We start from the raw sequence: 14,366 nt of genomic DNA on the forward strand, positions 1-14,366 counted from the left end.
CAAAACCTAAAATAGAGATATGATAGATATTCTCTAAAGTTTCCATAACCAATCACACTGATACTAATCAGACAGATAGAGTGCTGAGTCATCTCCTCTGTTCCAATTAATTCTCAAATCTTCAATATTTACATAGTCATGACACATACATGTCACACTTTCAAAGCAATGAGCAATATTGTCCTATATTATACAGTCAAGTGTATTGGGGGAAAAAACTTAGAAGTTTTATACAAGTCTGCCTTCAATATTCAAAAGAGAAAGTTGTTATTGTGGTAAATATATAAATATCAAACTAGTATAACTTTAGGAGACATAAATAATGATGAAAAAAATGCTGAAGTTTGTGCATGATTGCAATTGCTCAAAGAGTTTTGAAAGTAAGTACACTTCAGTACATTTCATTTTCAGGATAAGCATGTATCAAATAAGTACTTTAAGTACATCCTGGTCCCAACACCATCAAAAACATTCAATTATATAACAAATAAAAAATAAAGCAAGAAATAAAAAATTGCCATCAAGAACAGGGTGTTGATAAAATACAGCTGTCTTTGTTAAGAGTGAACATTACAAATTTATGATTCATACATGATACAGGTACTAAGTCGGTTACAAAAGATTCTGTCATGATGTGTTACAACATACTCTTCTCCCATAACAAACTAGTTCTAAAATTTAAAAAATTAGCCCAGAAATACAACCACTTAAGAGCATCAACCCCAAAGCTCTGAATAGCACAATTAAGGAAAGAAATTGCTCAAATTGTCAATGTTGACTTCAGTCTAAAAGAAGTTGACTCTTAGTGCTATCAGAGCTCTGGCATACTTGAAGAAGAAATAAACAAAAGTTAAATGGAAGAATAAACACTGCCAATAGTGTTTGTCAACAGTCAGACATTTTATCTTCATGTACAGATAGTAAGTAGAGGTTAATAGGAAGTTATTGGTCATTAATTATAGACAAGCATTAAAGGAGGCTTTATTGACAGTGCATTGATTCTCACTAGATGATTGTAAACCCTGAGTAAATATTTAGTCTGTTATGATGAATGGGAGATTCACTGACTTGCCACCCTGTGAAGGGTAGTCCAGAAAAAAATTGTGAGAAGGCTGAGTTATAAAATTAAACAGGGTTTTGACAATGTGTCTCCTGAATGAAACTGGTATTTGATAATGGCACATTGCTTACAGCAATGAAAAGGTGCTTAAAAAAAATTGAAAAAAGTTGGGATTTTTTTTTGTCAAAAAATGGCACCACATGGCCAAATATATGTGTGCTGCTAAGCTGAACAAAATTATAGCTGCAGATAAGTTTCCCCTTACATCAGCATCATCATAAAATTAGCACATTTTTGTTCATTATAAGTAAGACCTTTAACCACAACAAGTTGCAGTTCTATTGCTGATAACTTCAGATTATGAAATGGAAACACTTGAAAATACCATTAATTTTCAAGTAGAGCAGCTTGACTGACAGAAACTGTACAGACTGTTACACCATAAACACTACACTGCCATCAAAAATACAGATCTAAAGATAAAATAACTCCCTCATGTCAAAAGACCCTTGGTGTTGATAGGTCGACATTAACAGTATTTTACTTTTAAAAGCTTTTTATAAAGAATACAGTGTCTTCACAGCAAGCTTAGATTCATCAAGAAATGGCCATATTGATAAAAAGGATATATCATAAAACATGGTGGGGTGGAAGGAATATGCTAATAATATTTTCAAGAAGAAATTTAAGTTATCAACTGAAAGGTATGATGTGATATTAACTCATGGCTTAAATCAGGTTATAATAAACAAGTCAGATCTATTCAAAACACAACCTCTTAAATTTACTGATTCCTAACTCCATTCCACCTTTTACAATACTCCAGTTGTAGACTGAAAATCAACAAGCACATAACTGTTTGAAGTAGATAAGGCATTGACAGAGTTTTAATCCATAAGTATATAGACAAATTAGTGAGGTAACAGTGCACTCTGTATTTCCATCAAATGCATAATATTCTCATTATAAAAACAACCTTGGCCTTGCTTAGACAATTCCATAGAGAGCAGTCTAACATAGATATATTAGGCCAAGCAGACAAAAAGGGTGAAATTACAGTTTCATGCAATAACCACCAAGCATATAGCATGAAATAGCCCAGACAAAGACAAATGAATTAACATTGAAGTACACAAATACATATTTTATTGGAGAATGTTGCTATTTTCTTAGAACAAGTGATAGCACTTTAGTTTTCAGTATTACACAAACAAACATTCATGATCAGATTGGTTTCTCATCTGGGCAACTTGAATGAAAACTCATCATGGGATGAGAGAATCTCTCAAACAGTCATCAATGAGGTTGGGAATTTACCTAGACTTACTAACTAAACACCAATCCAAAACAATCATGTTAATCATGTTACTGCTGAGCATGCTTTTAGTGTAAATAAGTTCTTAAGTTTCAGCAAAATTCTTTCCCGTTGACAAGGCTTAATGTCAGACAAATAACAAAATTCTCTCTTATGTTAAAAAAAAGATACCACTTTAGATGATAAAACTTAATTTACAACTTTTTATACCTAACAAAAACCCATAATATTTTCAGCAGGAATGTGTATACATGGTAACTACCACAGTAATATAAGTGGCAAACCACAAAGCAACTCAGTTTCAACAGAGGTACACATGAGTAGCAACCCACAAAGAAATTAAAACATTCATTTTCAACAGGGGTGGATATAAACTGCAACATAGAAACCAATGAAAACATTCATTTTTGGTAGATGAACCAATATAGCAATGAAAGCATTTATTTTCAATGTGGGTACTTATGAATGGCTAACCACAAAGCAATTTAAAACAAACTGGAAACATGAAGGTAAATGTGCCACTAGAATCAGTGTGTGGGAAGACATTTATCTCTCTTACTGGGGTCAGTAAGTATCACTGACTACCAGAATCAGTGTGTGGGAAGACATCTATCTCTCTTACAGGGGTCGGTAAGTATCACTGACTACCAGAATCAGTGTGTGGGAAGACATCTATCTCTCTTACAGGGGTCAGTAAGTATAACTGACTACCAGAATCAGTGTGTGGGAAGACATCTATCTCTCTCTTACAGGGGTCAGTAAGTATCACGGACTACCAGAATCAGTGTGTGGGAAGACATCTACCTCTCTTACAGGGGTCAGTAAGTATCACTGACTACCAGAATCAGTGTGTGTGAAGACATCTCTCTCTCTCTTACAGGGGTCAGTAAGTATCAATAGAAAATTTACCACTCTTCTGCAAATAACAAGTTTTATCTGCTAAATCTTTTGCCTCAATTTAACTGAACAATTTTGATGTAATTTGTTAATAGGAGAAAGTATTTCCCATCTTGGCTAGTTGGCAGCAAGGGACTAATTTGGCAGCTGTTTACTTTATTCAAAAGACAATTTACATAAAATCATCATTTTTATAATATTATACAATTCCCTGATAGTATCAATATAATAATTATTCATCTGAAGGCTATTTTGTATACTATTAAAAATACAATTTCCAATAAAAAAAACTGTATTTGAAATACTCCTGCAAAAGGCAAAGAACCTATTTTTACTACATACACTAGAGTATTTAAAAAAAACTCATTTTTTATAATAGTGATTGTTTTTTATTCAAATTTCCTTTTCTGATAGGTTTGGACCTTTTTAATCATTTTTCAACATTAGCATAGATTTTTTTATACACAGTAATTTAATTCCTTTTATGACTTATCTGATGCATTTTCAACTAAACAAAATTTCCCAAAGTAAACAGTTCCTGTACCTGGATGAAAAAATCACATTAATGTACATCTAATTCTTATAAATATTTAATTACACTATTACAACCAAAATGTTTAACAAGTACAGCTCATAAAGAGACTCAATTATTCAGAACTCTACAAAGGCAATGTGGGAATACTCATTTCAGTTTTCATATATTGTCATAACTTAATACAGTTAAGTTGCATCTTTCATCTTATTAACTCTGTCACCCATAACATAATAAATAAATATTAAAACAATGTGACCACCAAGAAATAAATTTCTACAAAATCTGAGAGAGGCCCAACCGTAATGGCTGCTAATTGCATCCAATCTGTAATTAATTTGTTATGACTACTACACAAAAAGCAAGTGGGACTTCAGCTGGAATTTTAATGTATTTTGCAAACACAACTTATTCAAAAGTTCTGGTAATAGAATCATTACTTGCTTAAGGGTTTAAGGTACAGTAAAGAATATGAAGAAGTTAAGAAGTGTAGACTGTAAACTCTTTATGTCTCCAAATATTCAGTATCAGTCTTTATAAAAAAAATCAGAGAGGAGCTGATTCATGCATGTCAAAGGCCTACCAACTTAACTTTTATTTCTTATTCAATATCAGTTACAAACTATATAATCAATGGGTGTTGCACTTTTGAAATAAAATTTATATAGAGTGTACATGAAATTAACATTTTGTAAGAGTTATCGTTCTTGATTTGCTTTGATTTGGTTGAAAATATATTATTTTGACTTGAACCAGACCTACATATGTTAAATCAATTTCAATTTGTCATAAACTTATTGGGTTTGTCAATTAAAAACAACAGCTTGATCTATCCTCAAAATTCACAATGTCAATGACTTCTGTCTGATACAATTCTTCTATGACTGTTTTATATGCCTTGTGTCCTATATTGTCATTTTTGTTCATTTCCATTCCAAGCATGGAAAAAGCCCTTCAGAAGTCTGAGACAGTTCTATTAGACAATATACAATGAACAGGGCTAATATTAAGACCAAGAAAACATCTGTTCCATGGCAAAGAGTGCCAGTGATCCAGACATTGGAAAACATCTGTTCTATGCAGAAAAGTACATGAAGCTGTTGCATTGAGTGATTTTTATAAACAATTGATTGAGTTTATTCGTGTGCATCCAGCCACATCCATACCCTACTGCTTCATAATAGTCAATTAAAATTAAAACACACATTAAGGATACAAATCAATATAAGATTCCATTGAAATTCAAATAGAAGCAATATTTCAGTAATTTGGAAAAGTGTGGAGAGAAAATAACATGCTGTGAACAAGCATTATTATAATGAAAGCAGAATAATCAATGAAAACAAAATAACATGACAGGAACTGTATGAAAATCATGTGGTTAGGATTGCTCCTAGTAACCATTAAATAGAAATTAGTTATGATTCGTATTGTTTTTAATCATGTATCTTCACTTTGAAGTTAAAATTTGTTTTATTTATAATCACCTAGAGCATAGCTTTGAAGTACTTTGGTAATTACATTTGTTAGTAATCTTTATTAGAGACTTGGCTTTATTAAGCTTTAATACTTTGATGTCCTCAGAAATATTGCTGTGAACAATTTTATATGCTTTGACAAAAACTATGTAATAATATGCTTAACAAAGAAGTAACATAGTTAGTGTCTACACAAAATGTACCAGTCAAAAACAAAATATTTATCTCCTGACAAATTGTTCATTTCAAAATGCATTCTTCACAGTATACAACAGCCTCCTGTTTAACAGAAATATTTCTGTTGAGAAAAGTGCATGAAAACAATGGAATTAACAAAACTCTAGAAACAAAGACACTGACAGCCATGAAAAGTCAACAAAGAGAAGCCTGCATGGACTGAGGAAGTCCTTCCATCAGTATAACACACGATCTATTGTTGTTTATACTGATTTTTATCCCATCAGGGAAGTATGGTTGCTTTGAATTATTTTTTATTACCATGGCTTATGTAAATAAGATCAAAGCTTACATTGTAACATCAGCTTAATGAAGTTTGTATTGCTGGGAGTTCTTGGTTTTCCAAATTAACAAAGCATTGATCAAAATTCAAAGTAACAACTCATGAGAAAGGCAGGTTTATAAATTACTGGCCAAGTTAGCTTGTTTGTCTTGTAATGAGCACTTGTATTGTCTTAGCAAGTATTTTTAATGATGTTTAATTAACTTGTGATGTGATGCCAAGTGTGATGTAACTATGTTTAGTTAACATAGGCTCAAGTGATGGACTTATTTTGAAGTACCAGTACCTAAAAATGTTAACTATAAGAATAGGTTCAAACTACAAAAATATCTAAAAGCCTTGGCAAATTTACTTGCACAGCATTTAGCCATTTTAGAGGTATTTTCAAAAGAGAGTTGAGCACTTTATCTAAACCTAACAGCTATTATTTTTTCCGAGTTTTTTTTCTGAAACTGCTGCTTTGACATCACACTTCTTCATGAGTAAAAGTCAAGTGTGGCCGTGACAGGATAAGAAGTAGGTAAAACATCCAAGTTCATTCACCAATATTTGTTCAGAAAGCATGAAGATAACCAAAGCTTTGTAACATCAATACCTATAGGCACATACAGATACTGAGATGCTGCACCAACAATCAGCTGATTTTTATGACAAATCAAAACTATGTACAGGTGTTTCAGGGTTTATTTATAAACATATTGGCATCATATCAACACCCCAGATAAACGTGATGATGTAAACAGCATTCTGGTGATGTGAATAAGTTTTAATCTATGTAGCAGGCTGGTGTGTCTTGGGAAAGATTTTTTAACACAAGTTGTTCAGTTTAAAAGAAAGTTCAATTCTTGACACAAGGATGTGAGTGAGGTCTTGAGAAAGATATTTCTACATAAAGTGTTATTCAGTTCTTCAAAATAGAGGCACTAGATTTTGTGAAAGGTAAACTCTTCATTGGTCCACCCTCTGCAGAAAAAAAAAATTGTAAAATCATGGTGTCAAAAGGTTGGCTTGTCAGTACTAAACATTCTTCACTCCAAGCAGTCAAAGATCTTCCATCTTTGTATCAGGTTAGGCATGTATACATGTACACTGCACCTGTGTTATATAAGTTACACTCAGCTTACCAATATGGCTGACTTTAGTGAAAAGTATGAGTTAAGTTTGGCTTTTAGTAAAGACAAGGGGATTTTTGTGGAAAGGATGTCTAGATACTTCAATGAAATGTTTTAATCCACCAGTTTACATATCCTTTGATAGACAGTTGTATAAAGGATGTTTTGTTTACCTAATGGTACAAGAGATATACATCAAATCTATTGGTGATTTACAGACAAATCTAATCACAATCTAGTTTCAACATGAATTTGCAATATCTATGAACAATGAATAAAACAATATTGGAAACTCAAACAAAAGTTGTCCTTTCATGAAGTAGTCATATATATCTCATGAAATAACAGTGGATCTTTTGTATGATTTAATTTCTCTATTACAAAGCAATATGCTGATGCAGCATGCACTTCCAGAGTTCATCTAGTTAGAAGAGTAAAAGACTCATTTTTATCTCCCAGATCATGTATCAAACAAAATAAACTCATCTAAATTAAAATCTCAAATTTAATTTTAAATGATCATATGAAAAAAAACTAGATTTGCACCTGTTTCACTCATTTCAAAATTTGAGCATCAAAGTGTTAGTTACCTGTCAAAGTGTGTTTAGAAGTACCTCTTATCATCTTCAATGTACTTCAAACTATTATTTATATAATATAAAACACACATTAGACATCAGAAATAAGTACTTACAGGAGCCTGATTTATAGTCACATAGTCAAGCTACATGCACATCTAGTGAACTTTCACACCTGAGTTTTACTTTTATTAGAATTTATAGAAAAAAATGCAAAATTCATTGTGAAGCCATGGTACACAATGGTACTACATTCAAAACTAAAAGCAACACTATTAAAATTATCTTAATTTGATATTATGTTGAACTTAAAGGGAATCATGTACATGTAACATATATATATGAATGAAAATACTGTAAAAGTGAATTTTCTGCTCTTTGACATTTGGCCTCTTACATACGACGGTACATAATGATGAGTATACATTAATATAAAGTTGGAAGCTCTTGCTCTTCATCAAACGATTGTGTGCAAAAATCACATCCAGACATAGATCTTATTGTGTTTATCCAGCAATTTTCAAAACTTAAAATCAGCAAAGCAGAAAAACTTCTATAGTGTGAAATTGAAAACCAAATACAAATGTATTAATCCTTAAATCAAGTATATGTCTAGCAAAAAATATTTAGATTAAAATAAAAAGGTTTCTCATATAAAGACAAATATGGTATAAACCAGCCTTAAGATTCGACAAACAAAGTTTTTGCCTAATCAATTATGATAACCATCATCTATAAAAAGTTTTTATCCATCATTAGCACTTTTGTTTTTCAGCTGTCTTCAGAGAACTGCCAGTTAACACCTTCAGCAGGAAAATCAATGAATCTCACAGGGAGACTTGTGTTCAAACAAGAAATGATGCCAATTATATCTACTGTTTTATTGAGTTTGATATGTCAAGTAAGACAGTATGGACAAGGAACAAATTCAATAGAGAAAACATTTTATCGCTTTCATCTCAAAATTTTCTGCTCCACCAGACGAAGAGATCCTTTTATTCCGCTATTTTCCATTGTGTCACACTGCCGAAGTAACTCATCTGATGCAACACATAAATGTTTTAAACTACTCAATGTTATCCTAGCCATTTGATATTGAAGTTTTTTTAAACAGATAGATCTAAACGTCACAGATATATCAATAGATTGTTCATTGAGAATACTCAATTATTTATATAAATGTCAAAATCTACTCCAAAATTTCTTACCTTCAGAAACTTGAATATACCTTACATAATTTGTTTTGTCAAACATATGAATAACCAAAACATATTCATTGATATTTTTATAAAACATTTTTTTACTTTCCGTATTTTTAAAAACCTGCATGTAAAAGTAGGGACCAGAGAGCCAGCAACAATCATATATGTACAAGTAATATGTAAGGATAATTTGTCATGTTGATTTATTTTCCCGGATTCTAGTAGTTTAATAAAACAAGAAGTTGATATCAATTCAGTCTGAAAACAAATCCAACAATATGGCATGCCTATAGCTTGTGTCAAATGTAAAGTGCCTGTGATAAGTAGTCGCAGAAATAACTTAAATGAAAAAGTTGATAAAGAACCAACCAATGAGCAGACATACAAACACCAAGATCACTATAAATGTATCTCCCGAAAAGCTGGAGTTATAAAGATAAACATGTAAAACTAAATATGGAATCCTGAAACTAACAAATACCATGTACCATTTCCTAAATTTATGGTCAGATATTGTTTGCTTTCAGTAAGTTTGACAGCTGTTTAACCTGATGATGAACTATTTATTAACCTTTGAAGTGAATGTCAAATTGGTACAATACCAATACTGTCCTCAGAACTGAGTCACCCATCATGTTTCCAAAATCAGGTACAATGTCAACCACTGCAATTCTGAAATAAGGACTCCTCACTTTTCCATTAAACAAGGACTATTCCAACCATTGATAAAGACATTTTTAATCTTATCCTAAAGAATTATATCAAATAGCCAAGGTCACAATTCATGTACATGTATGACAATAAACCTTCTAACCTCTAAATAACATGACAAATACATGCATATCATTTCCCTTAAAAACTGTGAAAACTGTAGTTTGGGTTTTTGAACACCAGATCCATGGTTTAGATAATTGTATGAACTGTCCTAGAAAATAATTAGTAATGTTTGCATTGTTCATCAACTCAGTAACCTACCTTTTTATTGGTCATTATAATCAAATGTTTCTCATCCATATCAAACACCATATCTTCATGTATCCTTGCCCCAGGTTCTACAACCAAGTCTTCATACATATGGGCAAGTGTCTGTGACTCTATAGCTACCTAAAATAAAAAACAAAATATATATAAGCTTTAGGTGTTACGACTAAGTACTGGTTTATTTCAGTATAAGCTTCCATTCAAAATAAAAATATTTCCAAGACATTACAAAAACACTGACTACATAAATCAGAATATGTTAGGGGTATTTAATGAAGAACAAAACACAAAGTTACCTATCAAGGTATTACTTATCAATGTTCAGTTCTGTTACAATGTACCTATCAAGGTATTACTTATCAATGTTCAGTTCTGTTACAATGTACCTATCATGAAATCTTCATGCCATAAAGATAACAGCATAAAGTTTGTGATTTTTATGGTTCCTCATTCATCATATTTCTGAATTCATATTGTTTTATACATGATAATGAATACCTGTGAAATGCATCACACATGTCAGTGTCAAACTTATACACATGTATATGTACATTTTAGACTCCAATACAGTTACATGTACATGTAGCATCTTCAGTTCATCAAACGAGAAGATTTTGGCATAGCACTAAGCTAATATGCTACAAGTTCATGTGGAACTGAGTTTCATTGTAACATACCATGTAGAATATACTCAGCACTTGCATGAATACCCAGTTATATCAGAACTAGTTAAAGGGTATACATATGACATGTGGATGAATAAGGAATGTTTTAGTGACATCCTGTTCAAGTTAAAAAAAAATAATTGAGATTTGGAAATGGTCTTTTTGAAAAACTGAACTTTCCACTGCATTGATAGCACTGATATTAGAGATAGAGAAACTCTAATTGAAACCAGGTTTGTTGTTATGTTTACTGACCAGACACATGTATCTGTTAAAGCCCTGACATCTACATGTACAGCAATGATAACAGAGAACATCAATAAGTTGCTAAACTTCTGATTCTATCTCAACAATCTAAATGTACTCCCAGCAGTTGTCTTACTATTCTCTTGCTTATTTTTATCTTGAAATAACAATCAAAGAATATATGGGCCAAAAATACCTAAAAATAATACCACATAGCATGAAGACGGCCAAAAAAAATATTCCATAGGCATGCAATAAAGTTAAATATAAATTATTTAAACTCTGCGCAAATGCCATCCCCCCCCCAAAAAACCACTCCCAAATACAGAAACCATATGGTCAAAAAATTAACAGTCAGTTGGCAAAGCTTCTGTCAGCAATGGAATTTCATATCAGTGATTTTGTTCTTGATTTTAAATGCAGCCCCAACCCTTTATTTTTGGGAAATTTTTGCCGTATTTTTAATACATTGGGAAAATATGGTATGAGGGACAGAAACATGTCACATGCCGATCCGGAACTGAAAACTGACACCGAACTGACAAATATGTACTCCTAATATTCATTAGGTTACAACTTAAAGAAAAAACATTCCCAAGAAGTGAACAAAGTACCAGGCCCAGAAATTACGTCTTAATAAATTTTTCACTGGCTTCTTTATTTGGTTTTCAAAAAATTATGCCGGACAATAGGGAGTTTTCCTCCCTTTGGGAAAAATATTTTTTCAACATATTGGGAAAAGTCCCCAGGGAAAATAGCCGATATTCGGTTGCAATAAAAGGGTAACAAAATCACTGCACATGGCATGCATTTTGTCAGAAATGGATTTCAATGATATGGCATGTCTATATAAAGCTTCTGTCAGAATTGGAATTCCATGATATGGCATGCCTATATAAAGCTTCTGTCAGAAATGGATTTTCATATGGCATGTCTATGTAAAGATACTGTCTGAAGTGGAATTCCATGATATGGCATGCCTATATAAAGTTTCTGTCTTCTAAATGACCAGACCATTTAGTTGATAGATACCTGACTTATTGTAATAAAGATCTTCACTGATGTTACTTTTTATATCAATATCTGGATGTGAAGTGACAAAAGTGAGTGACACTTTAATAGATAAAATCAAAAAGTAAGAAGACATTAAGCCAAGAAGAGATTACACTAGGAAAACAAAACAGGTTTACAACAATCAAGGTTGTGTAACTGTCAGTAATTATATGTAAACTATCAAAAAATCTGAGTGATTCCTAAAAATTCAGAGAATATCAAAGAAAATATCATAATTTGCAGAGGCATTGTGCCAAAACTTGATTTGAATCAACATTGAGGAAACAGGAACTGAAGTGCAACCATGATAAAGATGTAAGTCATGTTGACACTGTACATAATGAACATGTACAATATTCTTGGTGTAAATGTATGACAGTATCTCAAAATTAATTTAAATATGTGGAAACAACAACATATATTAAGTTTTATATTTCTGTAACATAGTCATTTCCTTGTGTGGTTCACTGTCATAACAAACCAATCAAAACAATTGAACTCTGCATCGTAATATCTTACTATTATTTGACATTCATTAGTTTCATCTCCTAAGACAAAACCATGGAATCTGCCAAGAATTTTCTACTTATCTTAAAACCCCAGACATTAATGTTATTGACAATAATTAATACAAAGAATTTCAATTATATATTCGTCTTATTAATATGAAGATGTCTCACATAGCACGAATTCTTCTACAATAATATCTTCTAAGGTGAAAGGTCATAACATTGTGTACGAGCATACAGTATATGACTTTTCATTTTAAAGTACTATTAATAAATGGGAATCCCAAAGCCTCTACACATATAGTCTTTAATATGTGGATGTACATGAATGAAAATGACAGTTTTACCATCTGTATGTACTTGTATGAAGAAGATCTTATTACCACTTAAATCCCCAATTTGATGAGGCTTCCAGGAAAGGAAGGTCTAGGCCTTTTAAAAGTTTTTAATCGATGGTCCACTTGAGTAAACTCAAAAGTCCTCAATAAAGAGTCTATGAAAATAGTTGAAGGTCTTGGACCTGAGTAAATGAATTAAAAAGGACCTTTGTCAGAAATTGAGGGTCTTAGACCTCAGACCACTCCTAATCTGAACCCCTAAATTGAGGGAAGAAAACATAAGATACATGTACATATATATATACTGAATATTACATCTCAAATCTGTATCATGCCATATCAACCAGTGATTCATATATCAACCCAAGGGCAACCATCCGGCTGGGTTGATACATCATGTAATACAGATTTTGACATGTCGTGTTCATTATATCATATATTTTAACTTAACTTCAGTATGGTCTGAGTAGAGGTGTGATATAGGGTATGTGATATAGGTCTAGAGGTTGAAATCATATTCATCTAAATATATAATATAATTATATATAAACTATCATAACTACAGTATTATTAGACACTACAAATGGATATTTTTACATTTATCAATAGAACTATACAAAACTGAACAGAAAAAGTTGGTGTCAATGGCAAGGTTATTATCAGTAAACTCAAATAATAGTAAAATGCACATAGAATGTCATTGGTAACATTTGGTATAGTTCAGGTAATCTGCAAGCTGTTTGTACTAATAGAATTATACAACTATTTAAAGTTTACTTTCCAATAGTATTTACTCCATCACAGATCAGTTCACAATTAGTGTGATCAAATCATCAGGTAGTACCTTAGGGTCTTACATTTCAATTATCCATAATTGCTCCCACAGTCTAATTGCATTTTACACAACATTTTAACATAATATGGATTTCTTTATGTTTTCCTTACTGCTTTTCTGTTAAAACTGTTCCACGAAGTTACACACACACATGTACAAATGTACCTGTATTAGGGATACAATTAATCAGCTTAATCTACGATGAATGACTATGTGTAGGAAACCTGGAACTTCTGATTCATTTTCTCTCCAAAATTCTTTTATTGACTGTCTAATCACACAACATCTACATGTGAACAGCATGTCATACAAATGTAGTTCCAGTTTCCTACTGACACATAGAACTACAAATTAATACAGTAAAACCAGTCTAAATTGAACCCTGAATGAAAGTGAAGTTTCTTTGGTCATTTTCAGGATTTTGAACCTGGTTACACATAACATCTGTTAAAATTTAGCAAAACCTTCTGCTTGGATGAGGCACTTCCTTGTACATACAAGTTAGAGCACTTAATGCCATGCAATCACCATTACAGACTTCTTGGGTAATTAATTAGTCTATCTATCTTTACATGTCAATTCCCTTAGATTGTTTTCATCAAATAACACCATCTCAAAAAAATACTAAGACACATGTACACAAGCAGATTTCTGAAGGTTGATTAATAATTACTGAGTATAAATACTCAAGGCTAAAAGATAAACATCTGTTTATATAAAATTGTACAGTTAACCAAACATCAAACCCCTTAACACTGATGACTGACCCATTCACCCGTCACTCACATTATAAACATACAATAAATATTACAGTTGTGCTAGAATTCAATGAAGCTTTAACCATTTGCAAGCAATTTTATCATAATTTTAACCCATTAAAAAAAATGAAAAAAATTACATGTACAAGACAACTACCGGTATGAGTATTGTTCTTAACCTTAATTTTAAATAATAATGAAATTTCTGGCCCACTGACAACCTAGTTTTTCTTTATATTAAAACCATTATCCCTTATAAAATGGAGACAACTGTTTATGAAACACAA

At 31.8% G+C, this 14,366-nt stretch overlaps 1 protein-coding gene across 3 annotated transcripts in view; it reads right to left on the bottom strand.

Moving 5' to 3' along the window:
• Window positions 1–14,366, bottom strand: part of LOC148626796 (plexin-A2-like) — a 100,815-nt gene that overhangs the window by 78,393 nt on the left and 8,056 nt on the right. For all 3 annotated transcript variants that reach the window (XM_088592151.1, XM_088591980.1, XM_088592070.1), the window contains exon 4: window positions 9,670–9,798. In XM_088592151.1, coding sequence (XP_088448277.1) covers window positions 9,670–9,798 — 129 coding nt within the window. The remainder of the gene's footprint in view (window positions 1–9,669; window positions 9,799–14,366) is intronic.

This window comes from Perna viridis, chromosome 1, assembly GCF_037379345.1.
Source record: "Perna viridis isolate PV_CMFRI_1.1 ecotype Kerala chromosome 1, ASM3737934v1, whole genome shotgun sequence".
NCBI lineage: Eukaryota > Metazoa > Mollusca > Bivalvia > Mytilida > Mytilidae > Perna > Perna viridis.